General features: G+C 35.8%; 1 protein-coding gene across 11 annotated transcripts in view; it reads left to right on the top strand.

Moving 5' to 3' along the window:
• Slc38a9 (solute carrier family 38 member 9) overlaps positions 1-13,039 on the top strand; it is a 68,273-nt gene extending 55,234 nt beyond the window's left edge. For 10 of the 11 annotated variants that reach the window (XM_070041183.1, XM_070041178.1, XM_070041179.1 and 7 more), the window contains 4 exons: positions 757-870; positions 3,843-3,991; positions 8,306-8,395; positions 9,721-13,039. In XM_070041183.1, coding sequence (XP_069897284.1) covers positions 757-870; positions 3,843-3,991; positions 8,306-8,395; positions 9,721-9,886 — 519 coding nt within the window. In that variant the 3' untranslated portion in view covers positions 9,887-13,039. Of the gene's footprint in view, positions 1-756; positions 871-3,842; positions 4,051-8,305; positions 8,396-9,720 lie in introns of those variants that run through there. The other variant, XR_011376222.1, reaches the window with a different exon arrangement.
• Positions 13,040-13,392: the final 353 nt, after the last annotated feature.

Genomic DNA, 13,392 nt, shown 5'->3' with positions numbered 1-13,392 from the left:
GGTACAAGCTTATTCACAAAAGAATTTTTTAATTTGTACAAGTCACACTGATGGTGGCTTATAGCTTTTTTGTCCTTTAGTTTAATTATTATAGTTAGATATTTTATAATTTGGTAGATAAATTGCCTTTTGAAATAAAGCCAGAATTTCAATATTGTTAAACCAGTTTGTGTTAACTTCCTAAATTTGTCAAAAAGTAGTTTAGTCTGCATGCTCTAAGTAGCTTTAAAAAAAAAAAACCCTGGCAGATTAATTATAAGTTATATAGATTTTAATTTTCTATGAAGTTTAAGTTTCTATGAAGATTAGGTTAAAAGTGTAGCACATAGGAGGAATCAGAGAAAAACAACAGTGGGACCCATCAGCTGCACTGGACATTGATCAAGATGAACTAAGCAACTCAACGGCAGTGATGGGAGGGAGGGAACGAGTGGGAAAGAGGGAACAGCTGACGCTATACAAAACAAAAGAAATGTACATATCACCCAGGGTGGCAGAAATAACTGTATTGTCAAAGCTCATAGAACTCATAAATGTTATAGACCACGATAGACAATTTGCCCCATGAAAGTTAGAATGTGTTTGTGACTTTAACTAAGCATCACTATCCCACGATACTGTGAAATTTGTGAATTATGTAAGCACTTAATCACAATAAAGAATTTGGAAACAAAAAAACGTATAGCATACATACCAGGTAAAAGAAATAAGTTCATATTTGTCACATTGACAGGGAATTTTGTTCTATATTTACAGGTGAGGGACCTGTGTATTGCTTATATGCTGGTAACAATAACCTATCTGTATATAGGATTCCTGGTTTTTGCTTCTTTTCCTTCACCTCCATTATCCAAAGATTGTATTGAGCAGGTAAGATACTGTGCACCTCTCTGATTGCTTATACTTCCTAGATGAATAGTAAGCAGGATGACACAGTGACAAGATATAAATCATAGAGGTCAGTGTTTGAACACCATCTCTACCAACTGCTTGTAATGTGGAGCTCTTGGCACTTTTCCTGTCCTTTCTGGGTCTCCTTTTCCATTAGCTAGTATAACACATATTCTGTTTGATGTTTATGGATTCTGAAATAATGTATTACACTTACAGATTCTGAAATAATATATTACACTTCAAGCACTGTGCAGTGCTCAAATCAACAACTATTATTTTTTTTTGGGGGGGGGGGACCAGTCGTGGGTCCTGAACTCTGGGCCTGGGCGCTGTCCCTCAGTTCTTCAACTCAAGGCTAGTGCTCTACCACTTGAGCCACAGCACTACTTCCAGCTTTTTTCTTTTGCTTATGTGGTGCTGAGGAATCGAACCCAGGGTCTAATGAATGCAAGGCAAGCACTCTACTACTGAGCCACCTTCCCAGCCCTCAAATCAACAACTATTAGACATATATTTTTCTTTATGTAGAGAACTGTTATTAAGAGTTTTCATGGATTTATAAATCCTCCACAGAGAATGTACATATTACTCAGTCTTCGTATGACAAGTCTGGAAATGCCCTGAATAAACTCATCTTGACTCATCAGTCTTTTAGGATAGATCTGATTCCACTTTGATACTGAGTAGCAGACAGAAAAATGAAGATAATTTGTTAAAAAGAGAAAGAAAAAAATCTAAGAGTTACCATAAGTAAAAAAATTTTTTTTGGGGGGGTTGGTCATGGGGCCTGAACTTTGGGCCTGGGCACTGTTCCTCAGCTGTTCAGCTCAAGGCTAGCGCTCTACCACTTGAGCCACAATGCCACTTCCAGCTTTTTTCTTTTTGCTTATGTGGTGCTGAGGAATCGAATCCAAGGCCTCATGCATGCAAGGCAAGTGCTCTACCACTGAGCCACCTTCCCAGCCCCCCATAAGTAAAATTTTATTTGATTTAGTCCACCAAAAACTTAGGAGTACTGTAGTCTTAGTTTAATGAGAATGAATAATTTATAATAATTTGTGAATAATCAAAAAATAGTGTTTCAGCCAGGCACCAGTGGTTCACATGTATAATCCTAGCTACTTAGGAGGCTGAGATCAGAGGATCATGGTTCAAAGCCTGCGCAGGCAGGAAAGTCCATGAGACTTACCAAAAAGCTGGAAGTGAAGCTGTGACTCAAGTAGTAGAGCACTAGTCTTGACCAAAAGAAGCTTAGGGGCAATGCCCAGGCCCTAAGTTCAAGCCTCAGGACCGATACTACCTCCCCCCAAAAAGTATTTCACAGATAATTGTAGTACAATATAAAGTGTGATTTAGTGAATTACAGGCTTACTTCAGCAGATTGTTAATAGTGTTTTCATCTCAAAGTAAAAGAGGTTACTGAAGAGGTTACTGCAGTTATGAAAGCTCAAAATGTTCTTGTTCTCTTGATTTCCTTGATTCCAATATTACTCTGGCAGCCAAGTCTTCTGAAAATTTCCCTAATATGAACAATCCCACAAAAAGCCTACTCCTTTGGGAATTGGAATATTTGTGGTATTTGTATTTGGAAGGAAAATATTTTTGGGCCATTAACTTTTTTTAGATATCAAACTAATGTGATGATTATGAAAAATGTAGAAGCCGAGTATGATGGCATATGCCTACAATCTTAGCACTTGGAAGCAAGAGAATTGTGAATTTGATGCCAGTTTGGGCTTCTTAACAAGTTCAGCCTTGGCTACATGTCAAGATTGTGTGTCAAAAAACAACACCAAAAACAAGAATGTAGAAATAAATCTACTTGGTAATAGACTATATATAAACGATGATACTAGGCAATTGATATACTTACTTTATTCTGTAAATTTTACTTTGAAATGCTTCAGTGCTTCAGGAGAATAAAAGCAAGAAAGCTAGTGAAGATATAACATTGAATTTAATTACTATTAAATATACTAAAAGCAGATGTGGAGCCACCAGGGTGCCAGTGACTCACATTCATAATCCAAAGGCTGAGACCTCTGGATCAATCTTTGACGCCAGCCCAGACTAAAAAGTCCAGGAAACTCTGTTTACAACTAATCAACAAAAATGCCACAGAGCAACAGTTGAGCACCAGCCATGAACAAAAAGCTCTTAGTGAAGCACAAAGCACTGAGTTCAGGCACACATAATAAAAGCAGATTTGGAAGTCAAGCATGGTGCCAGCACTCCAGAGGCTGAGACAGTCCTCAGGTTTGAGGACAATCTGAATTATGTAATGAGACCTCTCAAAAAAACAAACAAAGGGGCTGGGAAGTTGGCTCAGTGGTAGAGCGCTTTCCTTGCGTGCCTGAGGCCCTGGGTTTGATTCCTCAGCACCACATAAGCAAAAAGAAAAAAGCTGGAAGTGGTGCTGTGGCTCAAGTGGAAGAGCACTAGCCTTGAGCTGAAGAGCTGAGGGACAGCACCCAGGCCTAGAGTTCAGGCCCCACAACTGGACCCAAAACAAACAAACAAACAAACAGAAAAAGGGATAGGAAATAGTGCAATAGTAGAGTATTTGCCTAGCATGCAAAATGCCCTGTATTCAGTCTTCTGCACTGAATGAAGGGGTTGAGAAGAAACAAGACCAGATTTGGGTATTGGGCTTGAACCTTATATAGAGCAATAAAGGGCAAGATTTTCTTTGTTGTTGTTCTTTTAATGTCAAATCAGTTGCAAATTGAAACTATTATAAAAGATAATTAAAATATGCCAATATCAGATTTCCATACAAGTTTTTAAGCATTTAGTTTCCATTTCTGTTCTTCATAGAAAAAAAGCTGTACATAGTAGATGAGCATCGTTTCTCAAAACACAATTTGCATAGCACCTGTGTTTAAAATAAGTTTTGAATTTGTATGTACTAAATTGAATTTAACATTACCTCATTCTTTTTGGATTAGAACTTTTTAGACAACTTCCCTAGCAGTGACATCCTGTCCTTCATTGGAAGGATATTCCTGTTGTTCCAGATGATGACTGTGTACCCACTCTTAGGCTACTTGGCTCGTGTCCAGCTATTGGGCCATGTCTTCGGTGACATTTATCCTAGGTAAGGACTCTTCTCTTGACCAGCAAGATGTGCCAAGCAACAAATGACTGTGCAAACAGGTCAGTTTAAAGTATGACTGATCCTTTTGCTATAAAAATTTATCTAATGAAAATCCTTACTAAGGATAGCTCACTGGTGCCCTTTTCCCAGAAGAACTTTAAATAGAAGCCACTTGTCTAGAATGATTTAAAGTTCATTCCTTCCAGTATAGTTAATTAGCTCTGATAGCAGTTACGTTTATCTTAAGATTCAAATTTTGCAGATAATATCTACCAATATTTAACATTAAAAATAAAAACTTAGGGCTGGGAATGTGGCTTAATGATAGAGTGCTTGTCTAGCATGCATGAAGCCCTGGGTTCATTCCATAAGTACCACATATTCAGAAAAAGCCAGAAGTGGCACTATGGCTCAAGTGATAGAATGCTAACCTTGAGCAGAAGTAGCTCAGGGACAGTGCACAGGCCATGAGTTCAAGCCCAGGACTGACAAAAAAATAAAAATAAAAACTTGGAATTTTAGTTATTTGTTAATTTCCTTAAAAATCAGTAAGGTAAAGCACAGTGGCACAACTTGTAACCAGCTACTTGGAAGGCTAAAGCAGGACACTTGAGTTTAAGGCCAGCTTAGGTAACATACTAAGACCCTGTCTCCAAAAAATAAAAAATAAGTTAATATAAGTTAAATAAAAATAAGTTAAATAATAAAGCCAGGTGCTAGTGTCTCACACCTGTCATCCTAGCTACTAAGTAGGCTCTGGAAGATTACAGTCCAAACAGAAAAATCCATTAGACTCCATCTCCAAAATAACCAGCAAAAAGCAAGGCTTGAGGAATGCCAACCAACCAAGAATACTGAGCAAATGGGAAACCCTGTGTTCAAACCCCAGTACAGCCAAAAGAAAATCATTAGCATGTATATTTTGTTAAAAAAATACAAATTTTTTTCTTTTACATCCTAAAACGCTTAGTGCTTTTAGACAATTGGATTCTCCATTTTTGCATTATCTAATATACTATATCTACATTTAAATGTATGACGAATATTCACATAGTTGAAAAAAGTAGGAGTACTTTTAATAGCCTTTTCAGCTAGTTGATACCATGCCAACACATAACAAGTTGTAGTTTCTATGGATCACAATGTATAATCTGAATTTTGGCTATATTAAAAACTACTGGTCACTTGGGGCTGGGAAGGTGGCTCAGTGGTAGAGTGCTTGCCTTGCATGCATGAGGCCCTGGGTTCAATTCCTCATAACCACATAAGCAAAAAAATGCCCAGAAGTGGCGATGTGGCTCAAGTGGTAGAGCGCTAGCCTAGAGCTGAAGAGCTGAGGGATAGTGCCCAGGCCGAGTTCAGGCCAATGACTGACAAAAACAAACAAACAAACAAACAAAAAAAACTACTGGTCTCTGCCAGGTGCTAGTGACTCACATCTGTAATTCTAGCTACTGAGGAGGCTGAGGAGGATAAAGGAGGTTCAAAATGAACCATGAAAGTTCATGAGACTCTTATCTCGTTAATTAACAAAAGGCTAGAAGTTGAGCTGTAGCTCCAAGTGATAGAGTGCTGGCCTCAAGTACAAAATCTCAGGGAAGTACTCAGGCCCAGACACACACACACACACCATTTGGTCAATATTGGCTTAATAAATTTTGCAGATCTTCCATATACTAAAATCCACATTTCGTTTATATCAAGTTCAAAATAGCAAATGTAAGTTCTTAAAATTCTAATTTTTATAGGAAATCTTAAATGTTAGCATTGCCAACAAATTCTGCTAGGTGTTTTCCTAAGTGATAACTCTTCATTTATTTTAAAGAAAACATCTGGGGGCTGAGAAGGTGGCTCAGTGGTAGAGTGCTTGCCTTGCATGCATGAGGCCCTGGGTTCGATTCCTCAGCACCACATAAGCAGAAAAAGCTAGAAGTGGGGCTGACGCTCAGGTGGTAGAGTGCTAGCCTTCAGCTGAAGATCAGAGGAACAGCTGCCAGGCCCAGAGTTCAGGCCCCACGACCGACCAAAAAGAAAAAAAAAAAAAAGAAAACATCTGCTGGGTGTGATGGTACCTGCCTACCAGGGAGGTAGAGGCAAGAGGATTAGGAGGATTGTGTGCATTCCAGGCCAGCCTCTGCTGCTTAATATGATACTGTCTTACAAAATGAAAAAACAAAATGGGTGCCAAACTCCCAAGTGTGGATGACCATTGGTCGTATTTAAAGTAGAGATTGCATTTGTTGGGGAAAACAGCTAGTTTGGCCTCCATTGCACAAGTATTTTTCCCCAAAGCAACCATTGTACTTCAGTATGCTTTATTATATACTTAACACTTAACCACTTAGGGTGTTAAAAAAGTAAATATTCAAAGCATGAGATTTAATAAAATTTTTACTCCTTTGTCAGGGACTTTCTTTTTCTTCTTTTTTTTTTCAGTAATGCTGGAGATCCAATCTTGTACATGTTAAGCAAATGTTCTGCCACTGACTTCTAGCCCCAGTCTTTTCAAGAACCTTGTTACTAAAACATTTTTTGTGTTTTTTTTTCCTTTTGGTCACATTTGGCAATAAAGAATACAATATATAATAAAGATAGGTGCAATTGCCCTATCCATGGTAAGGGATCAACTGTTTATCCAACATTGCTTTTGCAAAGCAGATAATATCTTGTACAACTAATTATAAAAGTGATTTTTTTTTATCTCAAAGTCTTCATGGGAGGAGGGTATTGGGAAGCCCCTGGACTTCATGATCATATTTTAAAAATTACTATTTGGGAAAATAAAAAGTTGTTTCCTTTTCCAACACAGAAATATATTAAAAGCCCAGCCAATGTCTCAAAATTCTGAGGCAATTTTACTCTTGGAGTTCCTGAATAAATAGGAAGATTTTGAAGATTTTGAAGACTATCTTCATAATTTATCAGGATATCTGACTAACCACTTATAAATAATTTTTCATATGGTTAATTCTTTCTATAATCTTATCTGGAATTAATTAACCTCTGATAATTTAGGTCAAAAGATTACTTTCATGTATTCATTTGTTTTTGTTGTGTTTTTTTTGAGAATCATCTTTTGGGAGAAATAGAATTATTTTCTGAGCATCAAGTCTACATTTTTTTAGTCTACATTTATCTTTGTTTCCAAAATTGATTCTCAAACTGTATTGTTAATGTCTAGTTAAAGTGTTTAGCAAATATTCTGCTTGTGGTAAACAGGGAATGGTTTTAAGTGGGTAAGTCTGAAAAATAAAAACCTCTATTTATCTTTTCCTTGATAATATATATTTATTTTTCTATTAGAAATATGATAAACACTTTACAACAAATATATTAATTGTAGAAAAGAGATTATATTACCTTAAATTTCAAATCATAATGCCTGCACATGCACTTCTGTCTTTTCAGTATAATTCTTTTTTCAAATGCTTTTGGATTTTTTCTTTTTTTGTGTGATACTAGAATTTGAACTCAAGGTCTCTAACTTATTAGGCAGGTGCTGTATCATTTGAGCCACACTTCCAGCCCTTTTTTGCTTTATCTTTCAGGTAGAATTTCAAAGTTTTGCCCAGGGCTGGCCTCAAACTGTGGTCTTCCCCATCTCTACTTCCTGAAAAAGCTGATCTTACAGGCCTGAGTCACCACACCTGCCTAGATTTTCTTGTGTAGTAAAATCCAACTAGCTTTTTTCTAGATTACCTAGGTAAATTTAACCATTACATAATAATAGTTTTTAACAATCCTTACTATAAATTGTTGCCTTGCTAAATCTAGAATTCTTCTATTTTTTCCATAAACATATTTATTAGCTTTTTTATGGCCATAGTTATTTTCTCAGGATAGTCTAAATGGAATTGTAGATCAAAGAATATGAACTCTGATCATACTACTGTTTGTGCCTACAATATTTAGCCTATTTATATAATTTCATTTTAAAAAAAAGTTTTACTGTCTCAGGACCAGCATTGTATAATGTTGCCGTCTCTTTTCTCTGTGATTTTATTAGGATGCTTAAAGACACTCATTTTAAAGAATAGTAAGGGTCTAGGAATCTGGCTTAGTGGTATGCCTAGCATTCATGAAGCCTGGGTTTGATTCCTCAGTATGACATAAATAGAAAAGGCCAGAAGCGGTGCTGTGGCTCATGTGGTAGAGTGATGGTTTAAGCAAAAGAAGTTCAGGGACAGTGCCCAGGCCCTGAGTTCAAGCCCCAGGACTGGCAAAAAAAAAAAAAAAAGAATGAATGAATTTCATTCCATTAGTGTTTATAATTTTCCTGTTTTTATTTTTCTTTCTTTAACCTCTGTTCTCTAGCATTTTCCACGTGCTGATTCTTAATATAATTATTGTGGGAGCTGGAGTGCTCATGGCCTGTTTCTACCCAAACATAGGAGGGATCATAAGGTACTGCCTATAAAGAATTGTGCTTTCTTGTATATTGGTTTTTATTTTTTAGGCCTTTCCTCTTGTTATCACTGTTGATTGACTTTTATAAAATATCTATACGTTTTTCAAACTGGTAGTGTTCAGGTTTAGTTCTCTAGTTTCAAACCTCAGTTATCATAAAACAAAAATCATAAAACAAAAAATGTCTTCTGGGGCTGGGAAGGTGGCTCAGTGGTAGAGCGCTTGCCTTGCATGCATGAGGCCCTGGATTCGATTCCTCAGCACCACATAAGCAAAAAAGAAAAAAGCTGGAAGTGGTGCTGTGGCTCAAGTGGTAGAGCAGCACTAGCCTTTAGCTGAAGAGCTGAGGGACGGCTCCCAGGCCCAGAGTTCAGGACCCATGACCGGACCCCCCCAAAAAAAAGTCTTCTGCAAATGCAGTTCCCTGATATCAGTTGAGTTGTCTTTTTAATTCCATTTCTGTTTATTTCCAGTGGAGAACTGACTCCAGAAGCCTTGTTATCCTTAGCCTCAGATATACCTTGCATTCTCTTTTTTCTCATCATATGAAATATAGTTATTTTCAGTATATAGCTTCTTGGGAGAACCCACAAAGTCCTTTATATGCCAAGGCTATTTTAATTGTCAGAAAGTTAAGAGCTTAGGTCCAAGATGGAGGTTTCCTTAATAATAAAGTTGTAACCGTAGATTCTCATGGGAAACTCGATTCAGAATGGTCTGCTTGCTTTCCTTAATATACATGGCAAAGTAGAGTTGCTTTATATATAAAAAAAAATCTTACCCAAGAAAGTAAGAAGAAACAAGAAACAAGAATAGATTATTAGCTATGATATAATGGACTTGTGAAATTCCTATAAACTTTTCCTTAAAACTGGAAAAAGAATATATTTTTTGTTACTATCTTTGGTAATAATGCTGACTGCCACTTAGCCACTCATCTGTTTTCATTATTAAACAGATAAGAACATTCTCACATAAACTCAGAATGTGTAATTAGTTTTTAAAGATCAAAGATAGACGGCCCATCTCCAAATGTTTCTGGGGGGAGCAGCTACCATCACTGAAACACAGAGAACTATGGAGATTTGAAGGATGAATAAAAATTCTTTGTCAAGCAAATGCTATAAAGACAGGCAGCACATAATAATCTTGCATTAACAAATAAAATGAGTTTTAAGCCCAAATATCAGCAACAAATAAATAAAAATAATTTTGTTGCAATATGAAACTAAGTAATATTTAAATTTTACAATACTTTAATTATAAATTATAAAAAGCAAAATATAAGATGAATATTAACTTGAAAAGCTTTTATTTTGCAGATATTCAGGAGCAGCATGTGGCCTGGCCTTTGTATTCATATATCCTTCTCTCATCTATATAATTTCCCTCTACCAAGAAGAGCGTCTGACATGGCCTAAACTAATCTTTCACATGTTCATCATCATTTTGGGCTTGGCTAACCTGATTGTTCAGTTTTTTATGTGAAAATTAGTTTTCTCAAGATCTTTCATGGTATTTTGAACTTCAACAACAGTTCTACATAAACTCACTTGTAAATGCTATTGTTGCTGTAATTCTAAATGTTTTTCTAAGAAAATCTGAAAACAAGGGAAATGGTGCATTAATACATATTCTTTGTAGACTGGAAAAAGGGCAGTAAGAATGATCTTATTAGACTCTTGATCTTTCTCATATTCACTCATCTCTTCATTCTTATTTGTGTTTTCTGGGAGAAATATAGGGGAAGTCCTACTGAATGTTTTTTTTTAAATAAGTATGAAGTAGAGGGATATATTTTGGCTACAGCAGGGATTCTTAGGTTATAACAATAGCATATTGCTAGAGCTTGTTTTCTATTTCTCTACATTCATTTTCATTTACTTACTAAACCATTTTTACAGTTTACCTAAACTTCTACTGTTTGAGACAGTAAACCAAATACCTCATTCTTAAAAAAGACGTTTCCATGGCATCAGTGCTAATAAAATGAATTTTTAGCTGACTATATTTGAAGAACAAAAGTTTAGAAGTTGTATCAGTATTAACCTCATGATCAGAAAATGTTAACAAAATAATGTAGGAGAGTTTGTTACTGTCTAACTCTTCATTTCTAATGCAGTTCCAGTGATGTATGTTTTCTAAATCCAGACCCAAATTCAGCATAGGAATGAGAATGATTGTCTCCAAAGTACAGGGGATGTCTTGGCTTTTTGGATGCCCAAAAATTTCATAGATTGTCATGACAGGCCCAATGGGCATAGGAGGGGCATTTGAGGACCTGCAAGAGAGAAAGAGAGTGTAGAAGGGGCAAGGAGGTTGATGCTATGCCCAGTATATCCTCATTCTTTGGGGATAAAAGTGATTTTTATACCATAGGGATAGGTTCATTCTCTTTAGAATATGATCTTCTGGAGACTCCCTGTGCTTGCACCTGTAACTGGCTGGGTAGAGTTAAATGTCTCAAGGAAAACTTAGACCTGAAAGGAGGATTAGGAATCTGGACTCTTGCAACTAACACTCTTCATTTTTCTCCCAAGCTAAATCTAAATGTCTTCCCTATACCACAGCCTCTGTGTTCAGCCCAAGACTACTGATAACTAATTTTAGGCTAACATTTCTGTTGTTGTTTTTTTGAAATGTGTCATAATGATACAGATTCCAGAGCAGTATGTAGATGAACAAAAATGATGACATGGTGTATCTATTCAGTGTCCTTTCTTTCCACCGAAGTATTTTTAGAGTCAATCTCAAACATTGTACCATTTCATTTCTACAAACCTTATGTTCATCTTTTGAACATAGCTGTGTTTATTATGGAGATGGTCTAAAATGTTTTTGTTAGTCGAGACTTTTCTTAGGTTTAGTAGAAAATTGTGAATTAGATTTTTTTTTTAATCCAAGACTATCGGACACTTTCACTCATTGGCTGCTGCTCTGCCACCTGAGCTATGCTTCCAACCCCATGAATTACATTCTTGACCTCTTTGTCAACCTGTCTTAGGAGTATAAGGGACAGGTAGTGCAAGGTGCTCTTAAACCTCTGGAACTTATAAATGGCTTCTGTCTTGTTCAGTTAACTGACAGGATTCAAAACTGGGTACTTTTAAGAGCTGTTCTATGCTTAATCCCTGTTTATATTCCTAGTTGCCTCCCCTGTCTTTTAAGAACTTTAAAAGTATGTTTCCATTGCCTCTTTTTAATAATGTATTTAAATGTATGTGTTAAGGTGATTTGATGTGATTTTGCCTATTTCATGAACAAAAAAAAATGTGACAAGACATTATTTTCTAAACATAAGAGTATGAATCATTGTTTTTGTCCTTTTGGAAGAGTTAATAATTTAGAGCTTTTAAAATCCTATGTTAGACCTTCTAGCTGAATGGCTTTGTCTTCCTAAGTTTGTTTTCATGAGATTGACTCTTTAGCTTGTTATTGAACATGGTCAGAAAACTGAGTGTTTCTTAGTTCACATATTAAAATGACAAGAGCTCATTTAAATAACATGACAGTTTTGAGCTCTCCTTTTATCTCTAAACTAATTAAAATGCTTTCACTCTTTGTTCTGATGTGGTTAACCTTAGTTTGTTTAAATTTAGCTTATTTATCTCACCATAAAAGACAGTATGGTTACACTGGACCCTGGTGGCTTACACTTGTAATCCTAGCTAGTCAGGAGGCTGAGATCTGAGGATCATGGTTCAAAGCCAGCCCAGGCAGAAAAGTCGCTAAGAGACTTTTATCTCCAGTTAATCACTCAAAAACTGGAAGGTGCACTGTGGCCCAGACTAGTAGATCACTAGCCTTGAGCAAAAAGAGTTCAGGGACAGTTGCCCAGGAAGTGAGTTCATGCCCCACAGCTAACCAAAAAAAGACATTATAGTTAAATTCTTTAAATGGGTTTCAAAGGGTCTTTAGAAAACCTATGGATGGATATGTAGTATGCTAATACTAAACCCAAAAGGACAAAAAAATGTAAATAAGTTGGAAACCAGGTCACATCAAATCATACCCTATTTCATTGGAATAAGAACAATTTATCCATAAAAAGGGACTATATTAAGGAAATTTATGATAAATATATTTTGAAAACACTATGTAACCACTAACTGTAATTGTAGAGAAGTTTTCTATTTCTTCTTGGACTTTACCAAGAGAATTTTTATTTGTTGTTTATTTGTTGTTTTGTATTCATTTCCATAAATAATTGATGTTCAGTGATGTTCATTGCTTTGAAGGAGATAAAGATATGCATAAAGATATGTAACAGTTCATGCATATCCTAAAGGTACTTTTAATCTAGTAGAGAAACTACACAGTTAAAATGAAGCGAGACAGTTTTTGTGAAGAACTCTTAAAGGAGAAACAGATGAGTTCTTTCTGTTGGTACCTAAGGAACAGGTGGTAATAACTGCGATAAAAAGCCTCAAAGACACATCTTCAGGTTCCTGTTAATAGCTCTGCAAATGTTACTTTTGGTATGTTCATCAGCAAATAGATTCATGTATATTATTAAGTGCTTGCATAAATTTCCTCTAAGACATGTTTGATGAAATGTGTTTAGCTTCTTTGTGCTCTAATTTTCTTTGCCCTTTTGTAGTTTAATCTTTTTTAATTAAATAAAAATTTAAATATAGCAAATGCCAAAGTTTATTTGTATAGAGGTAATGTTTCATGGAGTTATTTATTCTCTCTTTGTATCTTTAACATATTGCAATATTTGTTTTTGTAAATCTTGGATAGCAAAGCACAATTGGGCAATAAAGGAAATAATTAGTAACACATTAGGTCTTACAAACAGATTCTATAAAACCTTCTCTCCAGACACTTTAGTTTTAAATATTCAAGAATGTCAGATATTTGAGTTCATTGCTAACAGAAGAAAATATTGATGCCGCATATTTTTTTTACAAACATTGCTTTAAATCCAAACGTAGTTGACACATAGGTAGTGGAATGTTAACAAACATTTGTTGATCCAAAGTGAAGTATAG

This window comes from Dipodomys merriami, unplaced genomic scaffold (assembly GCF_024711535.1).
Source record: "Dipodomys merriami isolate MVZ:Mamm:240054 unplaced genomic scaffold, mDipMer1.0.p SCAF_30, whole genome shotgun sequence".
Classification (NCBI taxonomy): domain Eukaryota; kingdom Metazoa; phylum Chordata; class Mammalia; order Rodentia; family Heteromyidae; genus Dipodomys; species Dipodomys merriami.
The sequence above is the reverse complement of the archived record's forward strand: the minus strand, read 5'-3'. Positions and strand labels throughout refer to the sequence as shown.